Below are 18,980 nucleotides of genomic sequence, written 5' to 3' on the forward strand. Positions count from 1 at the left end.
ACAGCTACTTTTCTTAAGCATCAAAATTCTACCAGGGTAAATAAATTACTTTGAGGCTCAAAAACGGACTTAGAACATTTTATGGGGAAGAAAACCGAATTAGAAGTAATTATTCAAAAATGTTTTGTCAGCAACAAGAAGAAAGTTAAAACGGTAGTTTACAGCTAAATAAATAAAGCATTACTAAGATACAGAAGGACTATCCCACCAAACTGTACTAGAACATATATGGAAAACAAAGGCCCCATACCGCTTTCCATATGTAAAGTTTGTAGAGGAATTATACTTAAAGACTGAACTCTTTTCTGAGTTTTTTAATGTGTAAAACTGAAGAGCAATTCAGAGAAGATTGACCATGTGTTTTTATGATGCCAAACATCTGGGTGAAAATGCTATAAATAATCTAGATATTGCTAAATAGTTAGACATTCAGTACTGAAGCCAAACCTCAATTCTTTTGTTGATTGTTTTTATTCTTCAGATGATATAAAAGCCTCAAGTACTCTTGCACATATTTTTCTTCCTTATAACTCTTCAAAAGAGAGGGAATTGAAACTAAATTGACTTGTCATTCTCCAAAGAAAACTAGTTTGAAATGGCACCCACAGCTGCTAAGAGAGAGCCAACCCCTCTACCCCATTCTTCTTTAGAGCAGTTCTGAGGACAAGAAGTGGCATTATGGGCAGAACAGTCCTAAAGTGATTCTGCGTTGGATTAACTAAATGCCAACCACATGCCATGGCTGTGCTGTGCAGTCAGGAAGCAGGAATGACTGGGACAGTCCTTGTGTTGACGGGCTTATGGTTTATCATAAGAAAAACAGAAGGGTACCTTCTCTTTCCAGTGACTTCCTCATTGCTAATTCAAGTCTTAGCTAAGTCTTAGCCAGGTGTGGTGGCACACACCTGTAATCCCAATTTCTTGAAAGGCCTTGAGACAGGAGAATTGCAGGTTTGAAGACAGTCTCAAAAACTTAGAAAGACCCTGTTTCAAAACAAAAAATAAAAAGTGCTGAGGTGTAGCTAGGAGGTAGAACATCCCTGGATTCAAGCCTAATACTAAAAATAAAAATTAAACAAAAGAACAAAGTGTTAGTCCTTACCTTAGCAGCATCACCTGACATATACATACAGTTCCATCTCCTTGACACAGCTTGCATCTGTTGTTGACTCACCAAATTCTATCAAGCTTTCCTTTTACCTGACCAACAATTCTTTCCTTGGCTCCTTCATCATATTTATCTTTTCTCTTAGACATCTTTTTTTTTAATAAAGAGTATATTTGTCACAAAGCTATAAGAGTCAACATATCTACCATTTTAGACATCTTAATCTTATGATTATTATCATTATTTTTAAACATACTTTTATTGATGCACTGTAATCACGTAGCAAATGGAGTTCAGAGTGATAGGGAAATGCACGCACCCAGCGCTCGGAAGCTTTCCCCCAGATCCCACCGCACTCCCTCCCCTTCACTAGACATAATATTGAGATTGGCATTGATAATGTCATATGTACATATAGTGTCAACTAGAGTGTTTCCTTCCCCTCCCCCACCTCCCCCCACAGACCTCTTCCATCGCTCCATGGGGCTCTTCCTCCTTTATCTGGAGTCCCTCTTGTAATCTCGATTTATCTCTAGCTTCTACGTATGAGAGAAAACATACGACCCTTCACTTTCTGTAACTAGCTAACCTCACTAAGCATTTAATACTCTCTAGTATCATCCATTTTCCTGCAAATGACATAATTTTGTTTTTCTTTATGGGTGAGTAGTTCATTGTGTGTATTTCACATAATTTCATAATCCATTCACCTGCTAATAGACACTTAGGCTGATTCCATAATCTGGCTGTGCTGCTATAAACATGGATATGCATGTATCACTATAATATACAGACTTCAGTTCCCTTGGAAAGATACCCAGGAGTGGTATATCTGGGCCATGTGGTGGATTCATTCCCAGTCTTCTGAGGAATCTCCACACTGCAGTGGAGATTCCTCCTACAGTGGCTACACTGATTTGCATTCCCACCAACAATGTAAAAAAGCTCCAATCCTCACCAGCATTTACTATTGTTTATATTCTTGATGCTTGCCATTCTAACTGAGGTTAGATGGGATTTCCATGTAGTTTTGATTTTTATCTTTATTTATTTATTTATTGCAGTACTGTGGATGGAATCCAGAAGAAGTCTATCTCCGAATTACACCCACAGACCTATTTTTTATTCTTTATTTTGAAACAGGGTCTCATTGAGTTGCGAAGGGCCCCAATAAGTAACTGAGGCTGTCCGCAAATGGTGATTCTCCCATCTCTGTCTCCCCACTGCTGGGATTACAAGCGCGCACCACCACACCCAGTCCAATTTTTATCTCCTTGATTGCTAATGATGTTGAACATTCTTCCATATATTTTTGGTTTTTTGCTTGGACAGTAGCAGAGAGTCAACAGTAACTTGGTGCTTTCTCTCACACCCCACTTCCCATCTATCAGGAAATCATGTTGGTCTCACCCTCAAAAGAGGCCCCGCATCTGGCTCTTACTTTCACTGTTACCACAGTAGTGCAAGGCTCCATGATCTCATGCCTCGTTTACAACAACAGCCTTCTAACTAGCTTTCCTGCTTCTGACTGTGCCATCTATAATCAATTCTCAACATAAGAGCTAAATGATCTTTTATACAAAAATTACACCATGTCACCCCTCTGACCAACCCTACCAGTAGCTCCCCATTTTATTTGGTATGAAGAAAGCTCAAGTCCTCATCATGTTCTCAAGACCATTTATAATCTGGGTCCTTTAACTTCTCTGACCTCAATTCCTACCACTGCACTGTTTGGTGGCTTATCCAAGCCACGAGCGACACTTGCATTCTTGCATTCCTTACATAAACCATGAATATTCCTCCTTCAGGAACTTTTTCAGAGGATGGTCTCTCTACTTGAAACAGTTTTCCCGCGTATTTGTCCTTCATCTCCTTCAACCCTTTCTTCCAATGTGGTCTTCCCAAGCAGGCCAATTGTGACATAAAACTGTGTGCCCATTCTTCCAGACCAACTCCACTGCCCACCACTCCTCCTTCCTCTTATTCTACTTCATTTTTCTTTTTCTTTTTTCTTTTTTTTTTTTTTTTTTTTTTTGCGGGTCTGGGGATGGAACCCAGGGCCATTCGACTTCAGAGCTACACCTCCAGCCCTACTTTTTATTCTTTATTTTGAAACAGGGTCTCACTAAGTTGCAGAGGACCTCACTAAGTAGCTGAGGCTGTCGAGAAACCATGATCCTCTGGTCTCAGTCTCTCAAATGCTGGGATTACAAGTCTGCACCACCACGCCCAGCTCTACTTCGGTTTTCTCCATGACCTTTTTTATGTTTCAATAGAAGGAATAATTTATTTATTTATTTATTTATTTATTTGCTTATCAACTGTTAGACCCTTAAATACAAGCTCCACAAACACAAGGCACTTTGGTTTGTTCACAGCTTTTGTTGCTCAATTAATATTTATGGTTGAAATGAATACAAGAAAAAAATGACTTGGGCTCATCTTCATATACTTACATTAGATTCATAATATAAAGAAGGAACTCTAGTCAATTACAATTTTAGCACAATTTATAATTTTACCAGATGTAGATTTGTTCATGTGAACAGCTACAAGAAACCCTTGGAGGGACCTAAAATATTGGTCAAAATGGCCTTTCAAAAAAATTACAAAAAGTGTCTCAAGAAGCATTATATTTTATGTGTAGCATAGAGGTGCACACCTGTAATCCCAGTACTTGGGAGGCTAAGACAGGAGAGCCGCAGGTTCAAGATTAGTCTCAGCACTTTAGCAAGACCCTTAGTAGCAACTTAGTGAGAGCCTGTTTCAAAACAGAAAGGAAGGAAGGAAGGAAGGAAGGCAGGCAGGCAGGCAGGCAGGCTGGCTGGCTGGCTGGGTTATATCTTGGAGATAGAATGTCCACAGGTCTCTTGGTTCAATCCCCAGTACTGTGTTCCCCAAAAAAAGGAAAGGAAAAAATGGTTACATTATACAGTGGATTTTAAGAACGCAATTTCCACTTACTAATAAATTGGCTATGGTCAGGGTTTAACTTTATTAAACTTGTTTTTTGGTTTTGTTATGGGACTTACCACTGAGCTACATTCCTACCCACTGGTTGGTTTTAACATTTATCATTATATACTAAAAGAAACAGTGTGTGTGTGTGTGTGTGTGTGTGTGTGTGTGTGTGTGTGTGTTGGTACTGGGGATGGAATCCAGGAGCATTCTACCTCTAAGATGTACCTCCAGCCCTTTATGTTTTTATTTTGAAACAGCCTCATAAATTACTGAGGCTGGCCTGGAACCTGTGATACTACACTAGACTTTTCTATGCCAACTTTACCTGTGGAGAACAGCTGGAAAATGAGCAGCCAATTCTGTAAATTCAACTCAAAAGTATTTAGAAGCCGGGCATGGTGGCGCACGCTTGTAATCCCAGCATTTGGGAGGCTGAGACTGGAGGATCTCAGTTCACGGATAGCCTCAGCTACTTAGTGAGGCCCTTTGCAACTCAGTGAGACCCTGTTTCAAAATAAAGAATAAAAAAAAATAGGTCAGGGGGTGCAGCTCGGAGGTCAAATGCCCCTGGGTTCCATCCCCAAATCCAATAAATAAATAAATAAATAAATAAATAAATAGTATTTAGAGAACATAAGCTCTTAGTTTACAAGAAATAAAAATACTAGAAGCTTAACAATGCAACAAAAGGGAAAAAACACATCCGAGAGAAAGCTATGATCTCATCCAGTAAGACATTAATGGTCTGGAAGGGGAGGAAACAGGCTCACAACTACCTACAATACATAGCACTACTGTGGTCAAAGGCAAAGATAGTAAAATGGTCTGACAACACCATCTCTCAGCTCTCAGTGTAAGCTAGAATGACAGTAGAAATTAGCTAAGAAACTTTAAAAAAAATCGCATACCCTCCACCTCCCTGAATTAGTCTGGAACGACACTCAGGTATTAAGATGATAGGAGCCGGGCGTGGCGGCGCATGCTTGTAATCCCAGCATTCAGGAGACTGAGACCGGAGGATCAGGGTTCGCGGACAGCCTCAGCTACTAAGTGGGGCCCTCTGAAACTCAGTGAGACCCGGTTTCAAAATAATAAAAAATAGGGCATGGGGTGTGGCTCGGAGGTCGAATGCCCCTGGGTTCCACCTCCAGACCCGCAAAAAAAAAAAAAAGATAATAGGAATCAAACTTAAAAGTAAAGTAAAGATTTCTTCTTGAGAAGGCTTTATTGAATAACTTTTCAAAGACTGAGAAAGGTACAGGATTAGCAAATATATCAAGACAGGAGAGGATAAAAATGTGTAGGTGATCCAAGACAAGTGAAAGACATAAAGAAATGAGGACAGGAAGTTAGAGGGAGGTGAAATATCTGGAACCGTATGCTCAAGAATTTTCACACATTACTATGTGTGAGTTTGGATTATTTCCTTTATGGTGTAATAAAATGATGCAAATGATGTGAATGAGAATTCAGGTGAAATTTGATAAGAAAGAGGAATCAGTTGGGCAGGGTAGGGCACACCTGTAGTCCCAGTACTTGGGAGGCTGAGATAGGAGGTTGGAGGCCAGCCTCAGCAAGCAGTGAGACTCTCATCAACCTAGTGAGATCCTATTTCAAAAATAAAAACAAAAATAGGGCTGGGTGTATAGCTCGGAAATAGAATGCCCTGAGTCCAATCCCCAGTACAAAAAAAAAAAAAAAAAAAAAAGGACAACGAAATATTCAAATCTCCCTTTTTTGTCTTTTGTGGTTTTAGGGATTGAACAGCCAGAGGCATTCTGCCTGTACACCCTCTGCCCTAGTGTATTTTTTAGTTTGAAATGTGGCGGTGGTAGAAAGTCCCTGGGTTCCATCCCCAGTAACCCCCCCAAATAAATAAAAATAAAAATTAAATTAAAATTTAAAATAAACACTAGTCAGAAAGTTCGCTTTTTCTTTCCTTGGAAGTTCATTTCAAGTTAAAAATGGCACAAATAGGACATTTTGTTATGGTATTTTTAAATCAAAAGTTGGAAATTTTTAAGAACATATTTAGCACAAAATCAGATTATAAATCCAGCATAATGTATTCTGAAATTTCTACATTTGGTAAATAGTGAATCATTTTAACTTAAAATGCAAGTAAATATTTAGTAACTAAGTAAATTCATTTAGTAACCTGAATGACAGTTGAGATAATACTACAAATCACACATTAAAATATTAAACTAGAATAATCTTAAAAATGACTTGCCGTTTTGAAAAGTGTCAAATGCAATCATTCAAAAGCAATTACAATAAGCACTTTTTTTCTTTAGCTGTTTTTCATTCATTTGAGACTTGTACCTGAACAAAATTTAAAATTTGCCATCATTTGTGTGTGTGTGTGTGTGTGTGTGTGTGTGTGTGTTACTGAAGATGAAACCCACTGGCATTCTACCTCTGAGGTACACCCCCAACCCTATTTTTTATTCTTTTTTTTGAAACAAGGTCTCATTAAGTTGCAGAGGGCCTAAGTAGCTGAGGTTGTCTTAGAACCCATGATCTTCCTGTCTCAGCTTCCCCAGTACTGGGATTGCAGGCACATGCCACCACACCTGGCTTAAAATTTGCCATCATTCTAATCACCAAATTAGGACTCAAAAAAGCTGTACAGCTAAATCTAAAATTGCAATTCTAAATTTATACTTACCACACCTTAGTCACTTTTTCTTACAACTGAAAGATTATTTTTATTTTGAGAATATGAGCTCTTGTCTTCCTGAAGCCTGTTGACTTAACAGCAGTCTATACATGTTAAAAACCCACTAGCTTAAAAATCTTTTCATTACAGCATTCATGTTTGTGATTGAGAAGTTAAAAATAATTCAACTTTCTCCACCTGAAGCAGTAGCAATTAATTTTATTTCTGTAGTGCATCCAAAGCTTTTGTACATATCTTATTTTAACTCCATTACAAATTCATAGTGGAAGAATGGAAAATTTCACCAATATATAAATAAAGAAATTCGTGCTGGGTATGGTGGCACACACTTATAATCCCAGTACTTGGGAGGCTGAGACAGGAAGATCGCAGGATCACAGACAACCTCAGCTACTTAGTGAGGCCCTCTGCAACTTACTGAGAACTTGTTTCAAAATAAAGAAAAAAATAGGGCTGGGGTATAGATCGGAGGTAGAATGCCCCTGAGTTCCATCCCCAGTACCAAATAAATAAAGAAAGAAACTGAATATAAAACAAAATATGCTGTTTGTCTAAGAGTAGAATTAGAAAAGATGAGTTTCCTTCATAAATTCAGTGATTTTATCTCCATAAATTACATGAACATAGTTTTTATCTGACAAGTATGGCACATTTTATATATTATAAAATACATCCCAACTTCAGAGATGTCAAAATGTAGCTGGGCAGCCAGGCGTAGTGGCACACACTCATAATCCCAGCATTTTGGAGGCTAAGACAGGAGGGTCACGGTTTGAGGACAACCTCAGCTACTTAGTGAGGCCCTTTGCAACTCAGTGAGATCCTGTTTCAAAATAAAGAGTAAAAAAATAGGGCTGGGAGTGTAGTTTGAAGGTAGAATACCCCTGGGTTTCATCCCCATTACGGTGAAAGAAAAGAAAGAAAGAAAGAAAGAAAGAAAGAAAGAAAGAAAGAAAGAAAGAAAGAAAGAAAGAAAGAAAGAAGAAAGAAAGAAAAGGAGGGAGGGAGGGAGGGAGGGAGGGAGGGAAAGAGAAAGAGAAAGAAAATGTAGCTGGACATGGACATGGTGGCACACACCTGTAATCCCAGTACTTGGGAGGCTGAGACAGGAGGATCACAAGTTCACAGACAGCCTCAGCGACTGAGCCAGATCTTGTTTCAAAGTAAAAAAAACAAAATAGGGATGGGAGTGTGGCACACACTTGTTGTAGGCTTCTAATCCCCAAACCTGGGAGGCTGAAGAGGATCTAGGTTCTCAGACAGCCTCGGCTACTTAGTGTTGCCCTTTGCAACTTAGTGATACCCTGTTTCAAAATAAAGAATGAAAAATTGGGCTGGGGTGCCGTTCAGAGGTAGAATGCCCCTAGGTTCAATCCTCAGTACCAAAAATAAATAAAATGTAAACCAATATGTGTCTTAGAATTGATATAGAGCCGCGTGTGGTGGTGCACACTTTTAATCCCAACACCCCTGGGTTCCATCCCCAGTACCACAAAAGAGAGAGAGACAGAGAGAAAGATAGAGAATTGATATAAGCCAGTACTTTTTGATGTTGCATGAATATTTTTCTCAAACCAAGGTATAGGGGGGAAATCTCACTAAAAGAAAAAGGAGGAGGGAGAGGAAGAGAGGGAGGAAAAGAAAGTGAGGAAGGAAAGGGAGAAAAACTTGCAGAGATTTTAGAAAAATAAACACAAAAAACATGACTTCTGAAATTTCCTTCATGATTCCTTCTGAAATTTCCTTCATACGTTCCTTGCATTTAGCTAAAACCCACATATATTAAACCATTCTCATTATATAATATATGTACTTGGCAGTGCAACTCTTAAAGGTGCTGGGCAGTAAATACATTTTTGGTTGTATCTTTCAGTTTAGTTTTACATAACAATGTCAACTACCCAATTAATTTTTCTTTTCTTTTTTTTTTCTTTAAATAACACTTTTTTTTCTTTAAATAACACTTCTTCAACAATAAGATTCAAAATGTAGATATAAGAATAGAGTTGAGTGGCTGAGTACTGGCCTTGCATGTTTAAGGATTTGATCTCCAGCACCAGAAAAAAAGAAAAAAATCCTTCAAAATCTTATAATATGCATACATGCATTCATATGTTCTAAAAATTCTTCACAAATCACTACATATAGTTTTAAAGGTTGTTTTTTACTCTTTATAAAATATTTTCAATCTAAAATATTCATATAAAAACTTACTATTAAAAATAAGTCATTAGCCAGGCACAGTGGTACATGCCTGCCCAGGGGAAGGGAACCAGTTCTTGGGAGGCTGAGACAGGAGGATGGCAGGACAGCCTCAGCAACTTAGCAAGACACTCATCAACCTAGCGAGACCCTGTTTCAAAATAAAAGCAAAATGGGACTGAATGTGTAGATGTAGGAAAATGCCTCTAAGTTCAATCCCCAGGACCGTGAATAAATAAATCATTTCCCCAAGCTAGCTTTAATTTGTATTCATATCTTAAATGATATCAAAGAGACCTTCACACTATTTCTACATTGCCTCCATTCAATCATACTTTCTTTATTCCTAACCCACAAAGATCTTCTAAATGTTATGATGCCTAAAGCCTTTAATTTCCCCAACTAGATCCTATCTTCGCAGGACAAGTATTCAACCTTGGATGTATTTATTTCCCACAGTTTTCAGTAGAGTACACACAGTGGACCAATGCTTATTGACTGAAAGCAGTTCTTGAGATCATGTGCTGACAAAATGGTAAATAAAACAGACACTTCATAAAAACATATTGATTTTAAGGCCTATTTGATTTGCTGCTGTATTCTAGACTGAATATAGAGCACGGCATACAGTAGGCACTCAACCAAATCTGCTAGAGAAATTTTCATTTTCAGAAAGTTTTAAAGCAAGTCATTTCCTTACAACACCACTGTTTCGGTGTGAGATAATATGTTATGGTGTGGGAATGTTATGGTTTTGGGGAAACTGTCCCTGAGGAACCTCTTTTAGGGTCCCAGGCACAATTTCCGTCAAACCATAACAAACCCAAAACAACCAAAAACAGAAAATCAGAAAAACTGCGGGTTCTTGTCCTGAGCTAAGGATAAGTATACATAGCTCGGACACTTACTGAAGATTTAAAGAAGTTTATTAAAAAGATAGAAATACAGAAGATAGTTACAGCCCCATGCCAGAATGAATGGAATTGGGGGGGGGGGCAGTCCTAGCCAATTCACCACCCCAAAGATACAGCATGTGGACCAGACTTTTTATACCCATGACCTCCATCTTGTTTACATAATTCTGACATAGTAAACGTCCCTGTAAGGTACCTCCCCTTACCCTGTAAGGTACCTCCCCCAGCAAGGTGTGGCAAGGTGTCTCTTTTCTGGAAGGTGGACCCCTCCTCCCATCCTAGCTAGCTTATCTAATCATGTAGATCTGTCTTTAAACAGAGAAAGGCCTAGTTCCCCTCTCCTACTGACTTGCTAATTACTTTTAGCTAAGTCAATCTAAATTTCAATAGATGTTTGCTTCCTGACCAAAGCCAAGCCTTTCTCTCTCCAGGTCTGCCATTTTGACACAATTATTTCTGAAATATATCTATTAATAATCAGAGCTTTTTCAAATCTTCCTAAGCTATTCCCAATACTGGTACAACCATAAAGCTATGTTAGGAGGCTGTAGCTTCCCCATTTCTTCAATATATGCAAATGTTTACAATACTAAATTCAAGTGGCTCAGTACTAAGAATCCCCTTCAATTAAAACACAGAAAAAAAATTTAAAAATCAACCATTAGTCATCAGTTTTCCATGACAAGGGTAGGGATGTTTCTTCTATCTTATAGTGACATGCTTGCAGGACTGATCCTGAATCCAGCACATAACACCTGGGGATACACATATCTTAGGCTTATTAGAAGACCACCTGGGGATACAGCCAGTAAAACTAGTAGAGGCCTATGTTCCTCACAAAAACACTCCAACACAGTGATGCTTAGGATAGGCCAAGGTCTTTCCACCTGTCCCTCCCATAAGCAATTCTGGTTTTACAGATACTTTTAGAAATGACCTTAGACCTAAACCTGCAGCCTTGACCGTATTTTAGAGGCAAGGATCAGGGTAAGATTAGAACCTACGAAGGGTCCTTTTATTCATGCCTTAGAAAGAACTGTCTACCAAGTCCCTCGGCTCAACCCTACACCTAACCACCTCACTTTTTTTCCATCTTAAAATATCAAGGGAGAGATCAGGGAAAATACAGAATCTAAATAATAGTCGAAGAATATTTTCCACATCTCCCCAAAAGCTAGTCCAAATTTTACCTATCATTTACTTTCAGTTTAAACTACTGAGCTTATTTTGGCCTATTCACAAAAATATAGGAAGCAAGCAGCCACTTATTGTAAGAACTGTCCCTTTGTCTATCTAAAAATTCTAGGATTTAAAAGGGCTAAGCAATTTTATAACCACTGGGAATTTCCAATTAATTGAGTTTTACTGCATAGCTATTAAAATCAATAGAATGCAGCCAGTTATGGTGGTGCATGCCTGTAATCACAGTATTAAGGAGGCTAAGACAGGAGGATCACAGGTTCAAGACCAGCCTCAGCAAGTAGTGAGACTCACCATCTTAGCAAGACCCTGTTTCAATATTATTTAAGAAAAAAAATAGAGCTGCGGTTATAGCTCGGAGGCAGAATGCTTCTGAGTTCAACCCCCCAGTACCAAAAAATAAAATAAAATCAATACAATACACTTTAAAGATAAATAATTTTAAACAGATATTAGTCTTAATAAGTATCTTTAAAATTAAAATTTCTATGCCGGGCGTGGTGGTGCACGCTTGTAATCCCCGCGCTTGGGAGGCTGAGACAGGAGGATCGAAGCCAGCCTCAGCTGGCTTAAGAGACCCTGTCTCCAAATAAAATATAAAACAGGTCTGGGAGTGTAGCCCAGAGTGTAGAGGTAGAGGGCTCCTGGGTTCCAGACCCAGTACCACCACCAAAAAAAAAAAAAAAAAAATTAAAATTTCTCCCCACTTTCTTAAAATGCTTTAAACATAGAAACAATATATCTTGACTCAAAAATAACCTGCTTTTGAAAATTAATGACTCCTCAGCCAAGTAAGTATGGAAAGTAAGCATTCTACAAGGTGTAAGCAAACACTTTAGGATTAAGTGTCCGATGAATAGATCATTGGGGGAGGGGAAATGACAGCAATCAAGGCACAAAACAGAAAAATTTAAAGTCCTATGCAGACCATTCATGTTGACAAAAGGAAATACCTGAAGAATTGATCAGCATTTACTTAATAAATAATGTGATAAGCATGCCTCGGGTGAGACAGGTGGATTTTGATCTGAAACTTGACCTGTATCAATTCGAGGAGCTGTATCACTAGGTGTTCTAGATTCCTCCCCCCAAGCCTACCATTAGTAACCATGTTGATAGACTCCTACTCACTAATCAGAAAAGCAAGCTCTAGCCTATTCTGCCCTGCCTTCAAAGCTTTTTTGCCATCATGCTCACATCCAGATAACAATAATGGAAAATGTAGCGTCTATGTTGGTATCTGGCCACAGACAGCCTCTTAATTCCAAAGACGTAACCTAAGCTAACACAGATGCCTAGCACTCTGCTAACGCAAGAGACCTGGGTTTGCTTTCAGGGTGGGTGCTCCGAAGCACCAGGTGTATTTTTAGAAGGGACCAAGACTATCATGGAAAGATGATGACAGAAGAGGAAGTTTCTTCCACCCAGTGGAGGAAGCCTGTAGAAAGATCTGGATTCCACAGCATAGGTTCCTCTCCTAACCCACCAACTACCAGCTATAAAAACTGACCAGACCACCCTTTTTTATGAAATTATTAAAGCCTTATTATAAATTTTAAATAACTTCCCTTGCTCCCCAGATGGTTACCAGAACGATCAACAAATATGGTGCATGTAAAACCAGGGAGAGGTTTGGCATTCAATAAATGTCAACTAATCTTCCTCCAGTTCCCCCAGAATTGCGCCTCAAAAATCACAAGATAACCTGCAGCGTTAAAAACCAAGAGGCCTAAGCTGGTTCGCAGGGGAGAAACGACTTGGGTGGAGGCTTGCTTATTTACTGGAGGACTTCGCTTAAAATGGAGTTAGGATATCGATAAGCAGGGGAGAGGTGGGAAACACATGGAAAAAGCATCTGGTAGGAGCGAAACCGGCAATAACATCAAGGAAAAGACAGCCCTTTATGTAAGCACCAAACAAACTTCGGAAGCTGCGTATATCCTCAGAACCTACCCGGTGGCCTCAATACGAATTGCAAGGGCTCGCGGGGCTAACCCGCAGGCGCGCCATCCATCCACTGCAGCCTGGTCAGTTTCAGGCCACGCTACCCTGCAAAACTGTCCTCAAAGACCCTGCCCTCCCCCTCCCCGCACCCAGAAGGGTGCGGAAGCCAGGGGCGGGCGGCAGAAGGGATCGGGATGGAAAGTGGGGAGGTCTGGTGAAATGCCTGAAAAACAAGGCGGTGGGTGAGGGGGCGGGGTGGAGCACAATGAGGGACAGAAGAGACCGCGCCGGGCGCCGGCTCGGGTCCCCGGGCGCCCGCTGGCTAGGCCGGGGGCGCGCCGAGCGTGGGAGACGGGCAGGGGGCGCGGCAGGAAGGGCGGGGTCCCGGGCCTGCGCTGGGGGCCGGGGGCGCCGGCAGGTGCAGAGCCCCGGGCTGGGCGGGCGCCGCGGTGCTCACCGTGTAGAGCAGGTTGAGGGCGCACAGGCAGTTCTTGGAACACGCGAAGCCCCCGCAAACCATCTTGGAGCCTGTGTTCGCCGCGGCTGCAGGTAGATCCGACTCCAGCGGGCCTCCCGGGCGGCCGCTCTGTCCCTGCCTTGGGCCTGGCGAGGCGAGGCGAGGCGAGGCGAGGCGGCGCGGACCGGGTCGGGGTCGCGGCCGGGGTCCGGGGCTCCGAGCGCGGCACGCCCGCGGCGGCTCCCACCCGCTCTGGAACCTGCGGCCGCCGCAGCGCAGCCCAGACCCAAGCCCCGCCCAGCCCCGCCTCTCCCCGCGCGCTGATTGGCCGCCAGCTGGGAACAAAGGTAGAAATATGCAAATCGATGCGCTCAGCCAGCCGGGATCCGGGAGGGGCGGGGCGGCCCGGGCGCCGGGACCAGGGGCCGGGGCGGTCCCCGAGCTAGCCAGAGGCCGAGCTGGCGGCTGTGTGTCCATCCCCCAGCAGGTGAGCAGCAAGGGGTGGGGCTCCGCGGAGATCCACGCTGGCAGGGAGAAAAATGACGGCACCTCTCGATTCTTGGACCCGGCCGATGACGTGGCACCATTTTGAATGAGATCTTAAGATAAAGCACCTGGCCTTCTTTGAATGAAAGAAAGGCAGGAATGAAAGAATATGAACGAATTAAAAGGCAGAACGAAGAGGGGACGAATGAAAGGAAGAAATAAATGAAAGACTAAAGAGAAGGTGTAAAAAAAATCTATTTCTTTGAGAAAATCGGGAAGGAATGTGGCCTGTAATTTTGACCCGTGCCAGGTCAGAAAGGCTTACCCTACAGGGATTTGCAAGGTGCTCATAACCTTTATGATTATATGTATCAAAAGAAAAGTAAGAAGGATTGGTTATTTTGCAGTCTATTCTGGAATTTCAATATGCTTAATTTTGCACAAATAACTGTGAAAATCTTTAAATAACAGTCTTCGTCTCAATTCACCTTTCCTTTTTGCTTGATATTAGAGAAATATATCATGAATCCTCAATTTCTCACCTGTAATTCAAATATTGAAAAATATGTCCAGCACCTTTTTCATGGAGCCTGTCATAAAAACTCAATAAATTTAAACTAGTATCCTGCTGCGCGTGGTGACACACACTTGTAATCCCAGCACCTGAGAGGCTGAGACAGGAGGATTGCACAGGTTAGAAGCCAGCCTCAGCTACTAGTGAGGCTCTCAGCAACTTAGTGAGACCCTGTTTCCAAATAAAATAGAAAATAGGTCTGGGAGTATAGCCTGGAGGTAGAAAAGCCCTTGGGTTCCACCCTCAGTACAAAAAAAAAAAAAAAAAAAAAAAAAAAAAAAAAAAAAAACCCAAACAAACAAAAATACTAGTATTAGTAGATCTAACATTATTTAAAAACCTACTGTACTCAAGATATTAAGCCAATAAAGGTTTGGTTATTTTATATAGTACCTTCTGCCAAAAGAGGTTTAATATAGAGATTTTCAAGTTTGTGTGGAACTTAAAGGTTCATGTAGAGTAAGCTGTATGCATGTAAATGCTAAATATGTTAAATAAAACTTAAACTAGCTGATTGTGTGTGTGTGTGTGTGTGTGTTTGTGTGTCCACCACTGAACTATACCCCCAGTCCTGCTTTATCTTTTATTTTGAGGCAAGGTCTTGCTAAGTTGCAGAAGGTCTCACTAAGTTGCTGAGGCTGGCCTGGGACCTACAGTCCTCTTGTCTCAGCCTCCCAAGTACTGGGATTACAGGTGTGCACCGCCACACCGGGCTGAAAATAATTTGTGTTCTTTGAATACTCTGCTCTTTTTCAGCCTCTTCTTACCTCCCCCAACATCAGCACACCAAAGCCTTATTGATTCTTTTGTAACCCACATTAGCCTTTTATGTATACCCAGAAATATTCCAAAAATTAATCTGGAAAATGACCTTCAAATCCAAACAATACTTTGATACTCAGATTTTTTTTTTTAAGCCAGCCACTTACTAAAGAAGAGGTATTGGCAGGGAAATCTATTCATCCTCTTTCTATCCTTGGACATCATAATCATTACTACCAACTTCAACTATTATTGAACCAACTATGGGAACCCTCTCTCTGGCTTCTTCATAATATACTTCACTATCTTTCTGTGGACTGAGGCTGGTTTTTAACCTGTGATCCTCCTGTCTTAGCTTCCCAAGAACTGGGATTACAGGCTTGTGCCAACACACTCAGTTTCTTAGGGGTAATTTAAGGGGGCAGTCACAGACACCAACAAGAACTATTGCTGTGGAAGATTCATCTGAAGCTGCAGCTTTGCATGGGAAAAAGCAGATGGACTAATACAAGTAGCAAAAGAAAACAAGTGGATATGGCGGCATTTCTTGTTTCAGAGGGTCGCAATAAACCATTTGCTCCCACCCTAACAAGAACAAGCCAGATAATCTACAAAATCATAGTCATTAAAAAAATAAAAATAAAAATCTATCAAAGAACTGAAGAGCTAAATATATCCAAGGAACTAAAATACAGGAAGTGATAAGCTAATCTTAGAAAGAAATAACTCGCCATTGCTTTCATCCCCTGTAGATTAACTAAGAAGGAAGATTGTGTCTCAGAGAGAGATCAGAAGACACCAGAGGAGCATTTCACCATCATTTAATGCCCATCTATGTGGATTAGGGGGACAGAATATAAACCAAGGAGCCCCAACCACAGAGTCAGTGTACAACTACTTACAACTCTGCCCCATGGGACTTTATCTAGAATAGGGGGGTACAAGCCCCAAAGTCTGTGGTTAGGCAAGAGAACTGAAGGACATCCTCCCCAACTGCTTCAAGGTGAACAGGCCATGCCCAAGTATAAGGGTGGCTCTAACTACTCCAAGGTGGCTAAAACTGATATGGGCAGGAAGAATGAAAAAAAAATTCCTACAAAGCATTCTTGGCCTTTACCTAATCTAAGACTAAGGTGGTAACAGAAAAGAAAACCTCACTATGGTACACTGCAAGAGGCTCCCAGTCACTGGTACAGAACAGCAGAATAGGGAGCGATTCCACCAGGCACGAAATCCAAGGCCATAACGGGGTCAGGGAGCACTCTCCAGCTATCTAAAAGGCATCAGCAGGCGGCAAAGCAGAGGTGTCCCCAGGCTCAGAAAGCCAATGGCCAGGATGTAAAAGCACAAAGAGATCTGCATGCTGACTTCCTTCCTGTCAAAGGAAACTCTTACTCAAACCTTCAAAAACATTAGGAGCCAACAATGGACTGAATATACTAAACCTGAAACAACATACTGACCTGTGGCACATACCTGGAATCCCAGTCAGTACTCAGGAGGCTGAGACAGGAGGATCGGAGGTTCAAGGCCAGCCTTAGCAATGTAGCAAGATCCTACTTCAAATACAAAAGGCTAAGGGTGTAGATCGGAATTCAAATGTCCTTGGTTCAATCCCCAGTGCCAAAAGTAAAAAAAATTCTGGCCCAGCTCAATTTCAGTGTACATTGACAGAAGCAGCCTCAGCAACCTAACAGAATCAGGAGTCTATGATTTTTGGGGGGTGGGGTAAATACCTCAATCTCAATATTTACTTCAGTTTCAATACATCTCTTATGTACACTCTGATGTACAATAAAAATTATGAGACTTGAATGATGGAGAAAATTTAACTTTGAATCAAAGGAAGAATTTCTAACAATTTAGGAGATTGCTAAGCCCTCTCCTCCTCTGCCTGGGGGTTCCTCTGCTCACCTTCCTCTCATTTTCCTTCTTCTCCCCTGACCTTTTCTTTTTCTTCCTTCCTCTCCTCTTTCTTCGTTTTCCTCTTTCAATATTTTTTGTGCCAAAGCAATAAAAAAATCCTTGTGCATAAGGTTAGATCTTCTGAGAACCAGATGCTAAGATTAGGTGAGATATGTGGAGAATTTATTGGGAAAAAATGTCTATGAAGGAGCACAGGGAGTTATCGGAATTAAATGGCCAGTGTAACATAATAACTGAAGAAACAAGAGAAGGATAAAGGAAGAAAGGATTAAGCGAGGAAGGATGGCAGGAAGAAGAAAGGGATGGAGGGTGGCGCCTAAATGGCAGTGCAGTTTTAAGATTTGACAAGGCTACTATGGTTGAACATGGTTGTCTCCCCACAACAACATGTATTAAAATTGAATCCCCCAGTGAGGAATTAAGAGGGTGGAAACTCAATCTTACCGTGGTATTTAGAGATGGGGCTTTGGGGTGAGAATGAGGAGTGCATAAGGTCATTGGGTAAAGCCCCATGATTGAATCCTAATAGCTTTATTAGAGGAGAAAGACCAAAGGAGACAGATACACATGGCCGTGCTTGGGCTGTTGCCGTGTGGTACACTGAGCTGCCCCAGGACTCTACCAGCAAGAAGCCATCACCAGATGCAGCTCCTCTACCTTGTGCGTCCAGAGCCCAGAGCTCAAAAAAACTCTTTTCCTTAAACATTATGTAGTCTGTGGTATAGTGATACTGGCAACAGAAAGCAGACTGATGGCAAAGGCCAGCAGGGAGTCTGAATGTTGGAGAAATAGGCACTCCTGCCTGGGATGGTCCTTTCTGACCTTTTACTTCATCATTGGGTGGAACCATCACCACAGGCTGTGTTATATTTCATAGCTCAACAGGTGGACTGGCCTCAACTATGCTTGCAACAGTAGAGCTGAGAAGTGCATTCTCTTAAAAAAAAATTTACATTTTAAACCATCTTTCAATTTTGCAGTCCTTCAGTTTTGGGTAATCCATTTCAAGTTTTAACAATCCTGACTTTAAAAACTCTTCATGCTGGGTGTGGTGGCGCACGCTTACAATCCCCGCTCTTGGGAGGCAGAGATAGGAGGATCGCGCAGGTTCGAAGCCAGCCTTGCTGGCTTAAGAGACCCTGTTTCCAAATAAAAAATATAAAAAACGGGTGTCTGGGAATGTAGCACAGAGGTAGAGGGGTTTCCAGGAATCCCAGTACCACAAAAAAAAAAAAAAATTCTTCATGAGCCAGGCATTGTGGCGCATGTTACGGTTTTGGGAGAAGATGTTGATGTTGTGAAAGATGGATGTTACCGTTTGGGGGTGACTGTGCCTAGGGACCTTTGTTAGACACCTGGGAATAATCCCCCCCCAAAAAAAAACACGGGTTCCTGTGCTGAGCTAAGGATAAATATGCAATAGATCAGACTCTTGCTGAATATTTAGATAAGTTTATTAAAAAGATAGAAATACAGAAGACAGCCGGGTGTGGTGGTGCATGTTTGTAATCCCAGCATTCGGGAGGCTGAGACAGGAGGATCGTGGTTCGCAGACAGTCTCAGCTATTTAGTGAGGCCCTCTGCAACTTAGTGTTACACTGTTTCAAAATAAAGAATAAAATATAGGGCAGAGGGTATAACTTGGAGGTCAAATGCCCCTGAGTTCCATCCCCAGACCCACCAAAAAAAAAAAAAAAAGGGAAAAGAAATACAGAAGACAGCTACAGCCTCATGTTACCCCAGGGTAACACGAGGGAGTG

The 18,980-nt window shown here is 41.3% G+C and overlaps 1 protein-coding gene across 1 annotated transcript in view; it reads right to left on the reverse strand.

Moving 5' to 3' along the window:
* Positions 1-13,535, reverse strand: part of TSPAN13 (tetraspanin 13) — a gene marked incomplete at both ends in the record, with an annotated part of 36,746 nt that extends 23,211 nt beyond the window's left edge. The window contains one exon of the mRNA XM_080701950.1: positions 13,473-13,535. Coding sequence (XP_080558076.1) covers positions 13,473-13,535 — 63 coding nt within the window. The remainder of the gene's footprint in view (positions 1-13,472) is intronic.
* Between the last annotated feature and the right edge of the window lie 5,445 nt (positions 13,536-18,980).

This window comes from Muscardinus avellanarius (genome assembly GCF_963383645.1).
Source record: "Muscardinus avellanarius genome assembly, chromosome: 9".
Lineage (NCBI taxonomy): Eukaryota > Metazoa > Chordata > Mammalia > Rodentia > Gliridae > Muscardinus > Muscardinus avellanarius.